Here is a 15,268-nt window from a genome sequence, read left to right as displayed (position 1 = left end):
GTTCAGTTTTCTGTGCTCATAACTTGGTAACACATTGCATGGTTGGCAGATACAGGTGCAATGTTTCAAAAGTTTTGGCTTAGTATTTTTAGAAAGTAGTGCTGAATAAATGTTGATTTGTTGAATGAATGCAGTGTGTTTTTGTCTATTTTCTATTAGAATTTAATGTTTTTCTATTGGTTTGCATTGCATGTATGTAATGAATTTATTTATTATAAATCCCCTATTAGATTACAATTAGATTTATAAGGTTTATTTTTGCACCAGAGATGGATTGTGAGTTATTAGTTCTTTATGTATTTCAAGGTAATGGTGTGAGGCGAAAATATTAAAAAATAAAGGTGGACGTGGAATTTTTGTCGTTAGGACATACTTGGTACGTTGCTGCAACCAATATGATCCGGTACTGTCACGTCTCACAATGTGCCAGTTTTGGTCGTGTAGTACGTACTCATCACGTTCCAGCGACGTTCCACTTTAACGTCGCCACGACGGATATGGGAATCACAAAGATACGCCGCTGGAACGTTATTTTGGTACGTTGCTGCAACCAATATGGTACTTTATAGTAACGTCTCACAACGGTGCTAGTTTGGTCGTTAGGACGTAATCATCACGTTCCAGTGACGTTCACTATAAACATCGCCACGACGGATATGGGAATCACAAAGTTACGTCGCTTGAACGTTATTTGGTACGTCGCTGCGACGAATATGGTCTGGACGACGTAACTGTGTTAGCTGGGCGTGACTTGGACGGAGGCACAGTGAGGGAGGCCTGGAGGGAGATTGGAACTGCTGGCTGTCTTCTAGCTCTCCGAGTTTTTTTTAAGGCTGCTGAATGGCCATCATGTGTTTATCAGGATGGACAACACAGCGGTTGTGTCGTATTTAAATCACCAAGGATGATTACGCTCTCGCCTTCGGGGTGTGGGAACAAGTGAAATGAGTGGAGAGGGCTGCGGGAGTGGCAGGGTCCCTGGGTCGGTTCACGTCCCCGGACACTTGAAATCGGAGCGGATTTTCTCTCAGAGAAAGACCCTGGAGGAAGGGGAACGGAGGTTGTACCCCACAATAGTGAGCTATATATGGCGAGTGTTTTGAGAGGCGGAAATGCCACTTATTCATGTTGAGCACGACTGCACATCGCCCGCTATGTTTCTCCCTATCCCCCCCATCGCCCCTGGGACTGGACGCTCTAGCCCACAAATGGCCCAGAGCCACTTTGTATGCTTTTCCTCCGATTTGGCTAATTCCAGCAGTGCTATCCAGAATAAGGTTGTACACAGTGGAATAACTATTGTTGGTAGCTCCGTGGTGGCCCATTCAGCCGTGGTTTGCGGAACTGATCAGTCTGTTAGCGGGTTCTCCATGGGAGATTCCCTCAGTTACAGGACTTGCTGTCGCAAGCACGGGGAATGATCTGGTACCCAAGGCTAGATCTATGGAAGCTGTGGGCTTGGCCTTTGAGTGGAGTGAGTTAATATGTCCCGGTCTTTCAGTAGAGGCCACCGAGGACTATTATTAATTCTAGAGCAGTTTCTAGATACGTTTATGTGCCTTCAAATGGAAACTGTTTGCTACCTGGTGTAGACTTCATAATATGGATCCAGCTTACTGCCCTGTAGCTTCAGTACTGGAGTTTCTTTAAGACTGTTTTTTAAGGGGAGTAACACCAGCCACTCTTAAAGTGTACATGGCAGGCATATCAGTTAACCACGCATTCGCAGTTAGCATCTCAGTGGGCCGTCATCCCCCTGGTCTCTAGATTTATACAGGGTTCGCACGGCTGAGGCCTTTCTGTCCTGCGCGCCGTCATACCCTGATCTCTCAATTTCTGCAGGGTTTGTGATGGGTGCGGCCTTTTCGCACTGCACACGTCATACCCTGATCTCTCAATTTCTATCCTGATCCTTAGTGGATCTTCTGTGGAAGATATATATGCTGCGGCAGTATGGTCATCACCGAGCACTTTTGTCAAATTTTTACAACCTGTATCCCGGCTCCTGGCTCCCGGTGCTTTCCGTTTGAGCAGATGCTTTCCTCGTGTTTATCATTCTCAAGTGTTTTAAGTCGTGTCATTAAAATATTAAAGTGTTTTAAGCCATTCAAGCGTGAGACTGCACGGAAATATATTTCATTGCAGTACTTTACAGGCTGTGATAGACATTTTCTGAAAGAGATTAAATGCGTTACTCATGCGTTGTGATAGATCATTTCTGTTTGCGCTGGCTGCAAGATGGCGGCGCCCATGCTCCAAAAGCTATAACAAAACATCCCTTTTTCATTAAAAGGGTTACATTAATCATGTTTGTTATATATATTGTTTTATTAAAATTGAAGTTGTTTTTCCTAAATAATGGAAACTTGACTGACTTTCTGCTGGCTTCATTTCCACTTTAAGGGTTAGTTTGTGTCTGCTAAGATAGTGTCAAACATCTCTAGAGGATGTGGTCTATTAGTGGTATATAAGACGTGTTATAAAAAAGCAAGAACTGAGATATGAGATTCATGCTAATTTTAACTTTAGATCAAAAAAACAGATATCCATTTAAGATTATTTACATATCTTGATTATTGTATATCTGGTACAGAATATTTATCTTAAAACATAATAGGTGGTCTTTATTTGAACTATTAGAATTCAAAGAGGCTAAAAACAGAAAAATATAAGCAAAAGGACTACACCAACACGCACACATTCACATACCAATTCTGTGAATTTTAAATAGGATGTCTGAGTTTGGCTTCTTAACCCTAACCTCTTAAATTCTCATCTTGTTTCCACTGAATGCATTCAACACTCTAGCAGATCAGTTTCTGAGTCAAACCGAAATCTGCTGCAGCCTTAGTTTAATTTAGGTCAATTAGTGGCAGAGTGACCCAATTAAATTTAGTGGGACAAATGTCTTTTAAAATGACTACTTATGACATATTTACTGTATTTTGCCCAAGTGTTCAAGTGTGCATGAAGAACACAAGTGTGTGTCAAACTTTTCATTACCTGATGGGACACACTTATAGTGTTGTAAAAATGCAAGTGTTTACATAGCTTTAATTTTAAAATCAACTTCTAAATTTCTGTTCAGTATAACATGACAATTTTAATTTGTGGTGATTCTTGTTAAGTGATAAAAATCAGTTGCAAATGTTGTACAAAATAAATATCACCATACTCATCTTTGCACCAATAAAACGTTAAAAGCCTTAAATACTGCTCCGGAGCGGTATTCAAGATAGTTTTGGATTTAGTGTGCGTTAAGGGCACTGCGCTTTGGCGTTTTTAAGATCTGGACAGTCTTACTTTCCTGACGCGCGCACGCGCTCTCAAGTGGCCAAGACCGCAAGGGTCGGTATTTGACAAGGCAAGTATTCGTGCTAACTTCCGGGAACTATTGGGAGACTCCTGGATCCGCCCACTGCAGTAAAAAAAAAAAAAAAATCTTGTCCATTGGAGTTTTCGCAACTCTCTCTCTCTCTCTACGGCTCTGAACCAGACGAGCCTCTCTAAAAATTCTCATTGGTTGAACAGATTCTTACGTCACCTATAGGTTGCATACTAGTTCACACCCACATGCGGGTATCTGTACTCTCTGAAGGCTTTCTATATGTTAGACGCTAAACATCAGCTCTAAAAAAAAAAACAACAAAAATATTATTTTAAGATAATTTTACATCGATTTTAGTTGTCTTGGACTTTTTAAAGTGACGCTCTGAGACTACGAATATGATTCGAACATTTTGTTTTGTTGTGTCTGGTTGGTAAGTTATAAATCTATTTTATGACATATGTTAGCACAAATTGCATACTAGTAGTACACACACTAAGCGTTTACATTATTTAAACGTTTTAAGTCGTTTAATCTTGTTTTGCAGGCATTTTACAGGCTGAATCAGATGAAGTTCAGTCCGTAAGGGTGGGTGATCCTGTCACTCTTAACTCTAACACTTTCGAAATACAGCTAAAGAATGAGATCGAGTGGAGGTTTGGCAGCATTCGCATTGCTAGAGCAATAAACGGCAATGCTAAATATGATAAAAATGAGAAATTCGAAGACAGACTGAAGCTGGAGAGAAATGGATCTCTTACCATCAACGACACCAGAACCACGGACACCGGAGTCTATAAATTTAGTACCATTATCAACGGCAATCTTGCAACCAAGGCGTTTAGTGCTACAGTTTATGGTAGGTGTAGTATAAATAATTATGATATTGTAAAATGGCACTGAATCGTTCTCATAATTATCAACTTTCAGGATGTTTTATATTGGACACACATTTGTACTTTTCAGGCTGAACTAATAGGCGCCTGTTGATAGGCCTGCTTTGTTTATAGGCTATATTGGACACACATTTGTACTTTTCAGGCTGAACTAATAGGGGCCTGTTGATAGGCCTGCTTTGTTTACGGAGGATGTCCGGATTTGGTCCGCTGTGTAACATTCGCTGGCAGACATTTTGAGGATGTCCAGTTAAGTCCGCATTTGGTCCTCTTTTTGACATTCGCTGGCGGACGTTCGGAGGACATTCTTCCAAGACAGTTTGCGAACATCCCTGTTTTGTCCCTCATCTACCATTTCCATCACAACACTTGGAAAATCCAGTCCTTTATCTTTATCATCAGACCTGACCAGTGTTGGGCAGTAGTAGTAACTAGTAACATGTAACTAAATTACTTAATTTAATTGCAAAATAAATGTAACTGTAGCCTAATCTGTTACAGTTACTGAGGAAAAAAAAAAGTGTAATTAAATTACATTTACTTAGGAAAATGTTAATGATTACAAAGGGAGTTACATTTTAATATTTTCACCATATTACATATTAAAATATTAGACACCAATGTTTCAGGAGTTGAAGACGCAGAATATGACACATGCTTATTCCATAACTGATTTATTTCCTATTTTGGTTTATGTATATGATTATGTATATGATTTTTTTTTTTTTAAGAATGTAACTTTCCCCCCCCCCCCCAAGGCATTGTTCGATGCCAGTGTTTCCTGTCATAGCTATGCAAAGATTTGATTTCAAAAAACAGTATCATAGCTATTAAAACTATATCTTATGATTTTTAAATCTGTATTTAACCTCAAAAAGATTGCAAAGTAAAAAGAGCTGCTAAAGTCCTATTTTGAGGTAGTTGTACTTTACAATTAAATTATTATATCTTAATTCAAGTGAAGAAGGATTCTGGAAGTCTAACAGTAATCAGTGTTGAGCACCACTGTAATGTTAATCATGCCTGATTTAAATTTTCAAAATAATTAATTAAAAATAAAAATAATTACAATTGGAAAACAATAGAAATTTAGAAAAGTAATAAAAAAGAATCAAATCAGTTACATTACTTTAATAAAGTCACTGAAACAGTTACACTAACATATTATGTTTTAAATAGGGTAATTTGTGATCTCTAACCTATTACGTTTCCCAAAGTAACCTTCCAACACTGGACCTGACACCTTACAACTCAGACAAAGAGAAGTTGACAAAATTAAACTTAAATATAAACCCATATTGGATTTTTAAAGGGTATCATTCTTTAAAACAAAATCCTTTTTTTTTAACTGTGATAATAATAGAATGCAAAAAAAAAAAAAATAATGATTTGCAGATTGATATTATTATTATTTTTAACTATAGTAGAATATATTTGAATACATTGTAAAATGAAGTTAATGTTAAATTAATCATTTTCATTTCTGGAAAAAGAAAATAGGAGTAACCTCTCTAATTAAAAATGTCATCAAATCAGGAGTCTGTTTTCAGCATTTAAACATCAAAATAATGATACCCTTCAATAATATAATTTAAAACGTAGGCTACAATTAGGTTTATGCATTCCCCATGAATGAAGAAAATAGGGTTGCATCCCATTCTTTCCATTTATGTATTAAACTGTTGGTAAGCCGACAAGGAAAGTTATTTAGGAAATTTATTATTTGAGTTATAGCATTTAAGACTGCTACACTACATGCAGCTCAAAAAAAAAAAAATGTAATAGAGCCACATTGGGACATAGGCTCCAAACAAGCGTCGATCAAATGAGCACAAGACCGAATGACGTCACTTTAGGGCACACAGCACGTATCCATGGCAACGCTCAGCTGCGTAGTGACAGTTAACGGTCATCCCGCTGATTCCCTCAGACACGGCCTTGAGGTTCCCTTTCATAGGTCACTTCGATGCTGCAGTGACATCACCGTATGGAAACACCTCTCGGTGTGACGAATGTCTGAAGCCCTATACCATCCCGCCAATCCTATTGGCCAAATAGCATTTGGCACCACCCTACGCATGCGTACGCATCGTATACCTGAGTGCCGCGCGCGCTCAGATTTCATTTCCTTCAGGAAAGCGAATCATCTGTGCCCTAGGAATCATCTTGCGGTCTCAGCGGTTTTCTTCGAGCAGTGTTAACTCCTCTTCGCGGACGCGATGAGTTTTCGGAAGTGTAAGGAACCCGTGTACCAGGTTCATCACGAAGGGAGACACTCATGAAAGGTGCGTAGTGTGCGCTTGGGCTTACATCACGCACAGGCAGCGCTTAGTGGCCTTTCTTCTTGCCCCCATTGTGATGGCCTGCGGCTTAAAGTACTGCGCTCGAGGGTAGAAGTATTTTCCAAGGTTGCCCCTCGCGTCCAACCCCCGCCGTGTCACTTCTGCAGCTGCCGAGGCACCGCACGAGGCGATGGCTTGGGGAGACATGTGCGACATGGACTATGAGGACAGCGCTGGCGCTGGAGTTTTCTCCACGTCGCTCGCTCTCCCCTACCCAAGTGCAGGAAGCGAGCTTTGTCAAACCCGTCGTTTTCTCAAATGAGGATTTACAGCCCACCCCGGGGGCATACGATGCTATCTCCTTTGGTTGTGGACAGTATGACGACGACGTCTTTATCCACCGCGGCCTCAGAGTCTGAGGACTTCATGGCTGACGCTTGCAGCCCCTCTCCCTCCTAGCGGACAGGAGAAGCATGTTTCCCCCTCCTACAGCGAGCTGTTGGACGTGGTTTCTCGCACGGTGGGTAAGCTGGGGACTGGATTGGGAGGTTGAGAAGGCCGAGGCCCAACCTTCATCGAAGCTAGTCGTACACCTGCGCAGCCCCGAAGGCCCTTGCCCGGGATGGGTTTTCGAGGTCCTGGAAACAGCCTTACTCAGCGCGCATTACTAACGCTGCGGCCTGCGGATTTTGCCACCATTTGCCATGGGCGAACTGTGGCTATGCAGCGATGTCTCTGGGTGGAAGAGACTCTCACCCGAACATCTCGCGCCTAATTCGGCCACGGCATGGAAGTCTCGTCCCCCTTCTTCCTTCTAAGGCGAAGTCGAGTCACGTCCAGCCTCGTCGTGAAATCCTACATGGCTGCAGGCCAGGCGGGCCGCATGCTCCACTCTATGGCGGGTCCTCCAGGCCTACCAAGCGGAGGCTCTTAAAGGAACTCGAGGAGGGGGAGGGTATCACAACCTGAGGCTGTGAAAGAGCTGTGGCGAGCAACGGATTTGGCGCTACGCGCTACCAAACATACTGCTCGAGCAGTGGCCGTTCTATGGCTGGATTGATAACGGTTCGAATTTTTTTGAGCGCCATCTCTGGCTTAATTTCACAGACATCAAAGAAAAAGGACAAATCTTTTCTCATGGACGCCCCTGTTTTCTAAGGACAGTTTGTTTGGAGAGGCAGTCACTTCGGTGGTGGATAAATTTAGGCAGCGAAACAGCAATCAGCCGCCTTCTGCCAGCTGATTCCTCGCAGGCCCAGGGAGATTGAATGGCTGCAGGCACCCGCGCGTTCTCGCTCAACCTCCTCTCACCGCCAAACGACGGTGCCTCACGAGAAGAGCCTTCACCTATGGCGCCCCCTTGTAAGGATTGGGGTCCTAAGGCTTTTCCACCGGCTCGCCAGCGACAGCGAAAAAAGGTTTGCGGATCTGGTCAGTTTGTTAGCGGGCTCTCCATGGGAGATTCCCCTCAGACCGGACTTACTATTGAAAGCACAGGGAATGATTTGGCCACCCAAGGCCAGATCTATGGAAGAAGTGTGGGCGTGGCCTCTGAGCGGAGTGAGTTAAAATGTCCCGGTCTTTCTGTTTGAAAACCACCGAGACTATAATGAATTATAGGGCAGCTTCTACGAGACGCTTATATGCTTTCAAATAGAAACTGTTTACGGCATCCCTGGTGTGGAATTCTTTTAATATGGATCCGGTTTACTGCCCAGTGGCTTCAGTACTTGGAGTTCCTTCAAGACCGTTTCTCTGATGGAGTAACGCCAGCCACTCTGAAAGTTTACGTGGCAGCCATTTCAGCTAACCATGTAATATAGATGGTGCTTCAGTGGGCCGTCAACCGCTGGTCTCTCGTTTTATACAGGGTGCGCGACGGCTGAGGCCTTTCCGCCCTGTGCGAGTTCCTTCATGGGATTTATCCATTGTGTTGCAAGGTTTATCAGGGCATCCGTTTGAGCCCTTGGAAACTATACCGGATAAAAAATCCTGACTTTAAAGACGTTCTTCTTGTGGCTTTATCCTCCCTCAAGAGAGTTGGGGATTTACAGGCTCTTTCTGTTTCGCCCTTGTGCATGGATTTTACACCAGGCTCTGTGAAAGTATTGTTGCGACCAAGGCCTAATTATGTCCCTAAGGTGGCTTCGAACCCTTTTCACTTTCAACAAGTGGTCTTGGAGGCTTTACCCCCTGCAGAGGCGGGGTCAGGAGATCTGAGTCTTTGCCCTGTCAGAGCGCTTAAGACTTATGTTGATCGAACAGCCCCATGGTGTGAGTCTGACCAGCTGTTTGTCTGTTTCGGACACAAGAAATAGAGGCCATGCTGTCACAAAGCAACGCATGTCCCATTGGCTGGTGGAGGCAATATCTTTAGCCTATAAGGCGCGCGGGACTCGCTTCGCCCTTAGGAGTTAGAGCTCATTCCACGAGAGCAGTGGATTTCTTCACAGGCTTTTCTCAGTGGATCTTCTATGGATGATATCTGTGCTGCGGCAGGATGGTCCTCACCGAGCACTTTTATCAAGTTTTACAGTCTGGATGTTAGGACGGCTCCTGGCTCACCGGGTTCTCTCCGCTTGAGCAGATGCTTCCTTGGATCCCAGCTATCAGGTTTGTCAGGCGTTTTTATGGTATAGGGTTCCCATACGGTGACGTCACCGCAGCATCGAAGTGACCTATGAAAGGGAACATCTCGGTTACGTATGTAACCACGGTTCCCTGAATAGGGAACGAGATGCTGCAGTCCTGGCCGTTCCATACCTTGATATCGTTCTTCTTCAGTTCATGAAATCTGAGCGAAATAGGCGCGCGGCACTCAGGTATACGATGCGTACACATGCGTAGGGTGGTGCCAAGCGCTATTTGGCCAATAGGATTGGCGGGATGGTATAGGGCTTCAGACATTCGTCACACCGAGAGGTGTTCCCATACGGTGACGTCACCGCAGTATCTCATTCCCTTATTCAGGGAACCGTGGTTACATACGTAACCGAGATGTTTTCGCTTTTGTTTGATCGAAAAGGGATTTATACTTTTATATTATTAGACATTATAGTTACCGTAACTACTGTTTATCTCCTAATATTTACATTTTATGAAAAGTTTACCTTTTTAAACGTTTGCTTAAGTTGTCCCGTATGGCTTCTGACATTAGGCTATAAGTGAACACCTATTTGAAGCTAATGTTAGCATGTAAAGCTCTGCTAAATGATAAATGTATATAATATTGACAGATATTGAACTTAAATATTGAATTTCCATATGGTAAAAATACACATTGAGACGCCTATATGCAGCAAAAAGGCATATGTCGGCTAAACTTCGGACCGCTTGGTCTAAATCCAAACTGTCAACAGTCTTTACAAATCTTTTTTCGATGGATATAACGATAGTCCTAGACATATAAAATTCCATAATAGTACTGAATGTATGAATGTATGTTTCATTTTGTTGTTTAGGTTAGACAGACTGAACCCCCCGAATGGGTGGGTAGGGTGTGTGTGAGTGTCTCTGGTTGGTTCAGCTGTGGTTAGTCCCGATCCGATTGCAATTCTTCCCATTGTCTTCTAAACAGACTAGCCCTACCCAGCTAAAAAAAAAGGTCCCCAGGACGTCCCCTAAATGGCCTCTGCGAACGTCCCCCCCGACGTCAGCGTTGTAGGTCCCCAGAGCCTGTCTACGGAGAGGTTCCCACTCCCTATTAAGTCCTATTGTACCGAATTTTGGTTGCAGTTCCACTGGCGGGGTGATCGCCCATGAGTGCAAAATGAATGGGAGAGTCTATGGGGCTAGACGGCTAAATTTGTCCCTTTGACCCGATTGCCGTTGAGAAATCTCAGATATGATTATAGGTTTTGCAAGTTCAACATGGGTTATAGGTCGAAAGTTGAACTGATGAACGAGTACTTATGTCCTTTCGATTTTCTTACAGGTTGAGTTGTTGTTGCCCATAACACGCTTAGCATTCTGCTAATGAACGTAGTGATTGGTACATGAAGGACTGATTACGACCAGAGATACCGCTTGATGGCATCTGAATCAGAATTGCAGCGGGATCAGAATGTTAAGGCGCCCAAGTTTTTCTTTTCAACGCAGCAAACTTTTTTTTTGGTTGCTGACACTTTTATCTGCCAATGTTATGTATGTACTGTGAAATTTACACGGAAAAAAAATTGAATGAGTTCTTGTTGTGTTATTCTTGTGTTAAGAAATACCGGATACATATGGTATATAGTATTGCCACCTTAAAAAAAAACACAAACAAATGTCACACTCAATAGTGCTAAGTATCAATAAAAAATTGAAAAAAAGAAAAAAAATGCCTCGCAGGTGTGCAATGATAAATTGTTCTAATAGTGGGCAAGGGTTGTCAATTTCTCATTTCCGCACCAGGCCAAGGACGTAAAAAGGTAACCCATGTGGACTGTGTGTTAATTGTCAAAGCCTACCTGAATTTACGGTGGTTCTCGTGGGAGGGAAAGTTGGCCAAATGCCAAGTTGGCTAATGTCCAAAATCGTCCAGGTTGCGCGGGCTACCACAGATCGTAACGATACGTGTTGTTGGGGAGGGGGACTCTTCCCTTACTCGATTGCTACATACAAATTGTGTTTGTTAATATTTTAACTATTTTTCTGGAAAGCACCATAGACATTCTCTGAAAGCACCAACGTGACTGAAGGATTGCCCGTAAAGCAGTAGCTCTGGCGTACGTTATGAACTTGTATGACGTCATTGACATTTTAAAAGACTTTTTAAAGGAAAATAAGTGACTCTAAAAAATCTAACACCCAGCAATGTGTAATTTTTCTTTGCATCTGGTCTCTTTCGAATACAACATTCAAAATTACTAGAAAAAAAAATATATATATCCTGAGAAAAATGTGGATTTTGAAGGGTATACCGCCATTGACCTCCATTCATTTTGCACTCGTCCTAGGAGGTGAGCGGCCTCATATTGAATCAGAGTGGAACGGCATCCAGTTCAGAAGCCGGAAGTGTAGTGAGAGTGGAAACTTCTCGCCATATTAGACATTCTCTGCGGCCCTTTGACCGTTGAGCGGAACATTCACGGAGACCCTTTTTTTTTTTTAGCTGGGTAGGCTAGTCTTGAGTGTGCATTAACAAGACGAGCCTATATATATATATATATATATATATATATAATATATATATATATATATATAAATATATATAAATATATATACATATATTATATATAAATTGTTTTTAATTTATTGTTTTTATATTGATTTATTTATTTTATATTTTTTATTTTATTAATGTTTTAAGTGGCCACTCAGGATGGTGCTATTCGTTGTTTTACCACCAGATGGATACAACGTACACAGTATTGAAAAGCTTTGCGTAAATCCTTTCACGATACATCACTTGTCTCACTTGGAGACGTCGGGCAATAGACTCTATGCACGGCACGGGCATTGAAGCATCCCCTGGGCGCCGCCATTGATTAGCGGACCCCCACCTGCTGTTAGCATTCCATTGACTCCCATTCATTTTGGCGTCACTTTGACAGCAAATAACTTTACATCTGAGGCATTTAAAGACTCCATTTGTCCATTAATTATTTCTAAAGAAACACAAAAATGTATAAAAGGCTCCATTACCTTGTATCCTACATTATGGTCCCGTAGAAGGAAGTTTTTGTTTTTTTTTTTTTTTTTTTTTTACAGTAGAGAAATTACCGTATGGACAGAAGGAGAAGCTCGCAGACAATCTTTTACTGTCTATGAGGCTATCGGGGGGATTGTGATTATGCAAAATGACAAAATAATTTATCAGAATACTTACCAAAATGTGCTCCTGTTCACGCTCGCCGTCTCTGCAAGATTTGGTGAGTGATTCAGATTTCGCTTGGCGCAGCGATTAGAAGACTTACAATTGTCAGACAGGTTGCTCACATCACATCTACGTCATCAAGCTCAGTTTGAGTCTGCGCAGTACGCTCGACCCCCCAGGAAGTGCGTGCTTCTAATTGACTTCACTTGTCTCCGTTGAATCCAAAGGGGGCGCTGTGTCCATTTCTTTTACTGTCTATGCTATGCATGTCCAGCTGGTCGGAAGTGGGGGCGGTATAAATGACAACGGAACACGCATGATGGAGAATACGGGTGAGTATTGAATGGAAAAAATGTCTTGATGTTAACTAATTTATAAATTTAGTATTTATCTGCTTAAAGCTGTTATACAGTATATATTGTTGTTTGATACAGTTTATCAAATGCATAAAAATGCTCAGCTCTACTTATCAATGAATATAAGCAGCCTAATCAATAAAATGTTAGGCTGTAACCCAATATTATTTCTTTAATGTCTGTAATATTTTTGTTGTGTGGTTAACTTATTTCTGTATTAACTTTTTTTTCTCTGCTAAAACAGCCTATGAAATCTGCACTCTATCTGCACTGCAATCTCTATAAAATTGTTCTCATTTTGTTAGTATTAGTATTATTACTTTTCCGATTGGGTTTTGTAAAAAGGGCTTTGTGATTAAGTAACTGTATTTATTATTAGTAATATTATTATTGATATAATAATAGTATTTATTGTTTATGAATAAAATTATGAACACTCTGAATTCTTTATTTGTTTTTTTTTTTTTTTTTTTTTTTTTGAGACGATCAAAAATGAAAAGTAGACATGTTTTTAATAATAATCATGAATTTTGTTTTCAGGGAAGGCATTGAGGTCTTTCTGCATGAAAGCCATGATAAAGTCAACAGTTTTTTGTGACAAGTTTTAAGATGCTTATTTGTTGAATAAAGTTTGCATGTTTTATTACACTTATAAACTATATTATACATATTTTTTTAAATTATTAGATTAATTTTGCTATATTTTACTAGTTAAATGTCTTTAAATGCACATCTCACTTTGTATTATGAATATTTATTATTAATGTTGTATTAATAAATACAGTATATGTGACATTAAAATGCCTATATACTTTGTCTTTTATTTGTTACAACATAAATATGAAGGAAATATTAAAACATAATACAGCCAATTGGGAAACAATTTACAATATATGTTATTCATATTTTTAATTAAAATGTTTGTTATATAAAATGTATATGTTCTCATTAGTTCAGGTAATTTGCACTAACAGCGTATTTTGTGTTTGTGCCATTAACATTACACATGAATAATATGTTAAGATATTACTCTCTGCACATTATACCCAATGCATGTACAAATCGAAAAGTGACCTTATAAAAGTATCGTAGAAAATAAAAGAAAATTACACGTGTTAGCACAACTTTATTGAGACCATTTAAAAGTTGCCCCTCACTTCTGCCCTGTGCCTACCAGGCTAAAAACTGGATACTTATTTGAAACACCAAATTCTGGTCATGGAGAGCTGTACTAAACAGCTGACGAGTTAATTCAGTGTTATTAAAGAATGAAGATGTGCAGTTCTTGGGAGGTGCCAGGAATATTAAGTTACTCCTTTGAAACCCCTGTGTTGGTACTTACATGACCACAAATAGCTGTTATTAAGTGGGCTGACACACTCCCTGACTGATTTTACATTCAACAAACTCACTGACTGATGTCACAGTAAACCACGGTTCACTCATTATTTTAACACAATCACAAATAAAACATCCCTGTTGTGATTCTTAATGTACTCAAATTTCTTTTTGTTATGCCATGTTTTGCAGATCCAGTGTCCAGTATTCCTGTCATTACCAGTGTCATTTCACAATGTTCTTCATCACCAGAAAGTGCATCAAGCCCAAAATGTGTGCTGCTGTGTTCAGTGATGAATGTAAGCCGTGTGACTTTCTCCTGGTACAAAGGAAACAGTTTATTGTCCAGCATCAGTGTGTCTGAACTCAGCATCAGTCTCTCTCTACCTCTGGAGGTGGAATATCAGGATAACAACACCTACAGCTGTGTAGTGAGCAATCCCATCAGCCTCCAGACCAGACATGCCTGCATTACCGATCTCTGTCGTTTGTGTTCAGGTATGTTAGCAGTGATGTTATCTTTTATTTACAGAATCTCGGTCAGGTACATTAATCTAATATTACTGTATATTTACTGAGTCTGAATATTCCTTTATTGTTCTTAATTTATTTCTTCAGAAGAAGTCCGCTATTGTGAAAGCACTGAACCTGTGATCCGATTGGTCGTCACTGCTGTGGTGGGTCTGGCTGCTGCGGCTGCGTTCATTGTGCTGGTTTATGACATCAGATCCAGAAGGGTCGAACAGGAGAGACATCACACCCAGAGTGATGGATCCGATACTCTAAAACAATAGTAAACAGTCTAGTTTTGGTGCAGTTTTGTGTTTTGCTTTTATACCCAGAGTGATGGATCCGATACTCTAAAACAATAGTAAACAGTCTAGTTTTGGTGCAGTTTTGTGTTTATATATATATATATATATATGGTGAGAAAACTAAAATATGTGAATGTTGTAATTTTTAAATGCTATGTTGAATAACAAAATTGAAATCAGAACTGTATACACATGCTGTGCATAAAATAAAATAATGACTTCAGATTTTTGCTTCAGATCTTTTATATATTACACACTTTAAATTTGACCACTATTTCTGATAATACTTGGTTACAATGACACTAATATTAATTATTTTCTGCCAGGAATGCAAAATCAATCGCCAGAATGATATTTTGAATAGAATAACAAGACACAGACCTGTACATATTCAATCGCGTTTGTGTCCATTTATTTTTTATCAGTGATTCGCTAAACAATATACAATCTTTT

General features: G+C 40.5%; 1 protein-coding gene across 1 annotated transcript in view; it reads left to right on the top strand.

The window, feature by feature from the left end:
• Nucleotides 1-14,845, top strand: part of LOC109048289 (natural killer cell receptor 2B4-like) — a 27,513-nt gene extending 12,668 nt beyond the window's left edge. The window contains exons 2-4 of the mRNA XM_042754081.1: nt 3,876-4,187; nt 14,193-14,498; nt 14,619-14,845. Of these exons, the coding sequence (XP_042610015.1) occupies nt 3,876-4,187; nt 14,193-14,498; nt 14,619-14,794 (794 nt within the window). The 3' untranslated portion in view covers nt 14,795-14,845. The remainder of the gene's footprint in view (nt 1-3,875; nt 4,188-14,192; nt 14,499-14,618) is intronic.
• Nucleotides 14,846-15,268: the final 423 nt, after the last annotated feature.

Source organism: Cyprinus carpio, unplaced genomic scaffold (genome assembly GCF_018340385.1).
Source record: "Cyprinus carpio isolate SPL01 unplaced genomic scaffold, ASM1834038v1 S000006455, whole genome shotgun sequence".
Classification (NCBI taxonomy): domain Eukaryota; kingdom Metazoa; phylum Chordata; class Actinopteri; order Cypriniformes; family Cyprinidae; genus Cyprinus; species Cyprinus carpio.
This window is presented reverse-complemented; position numbering and strand designations above follow the sequence as displayed.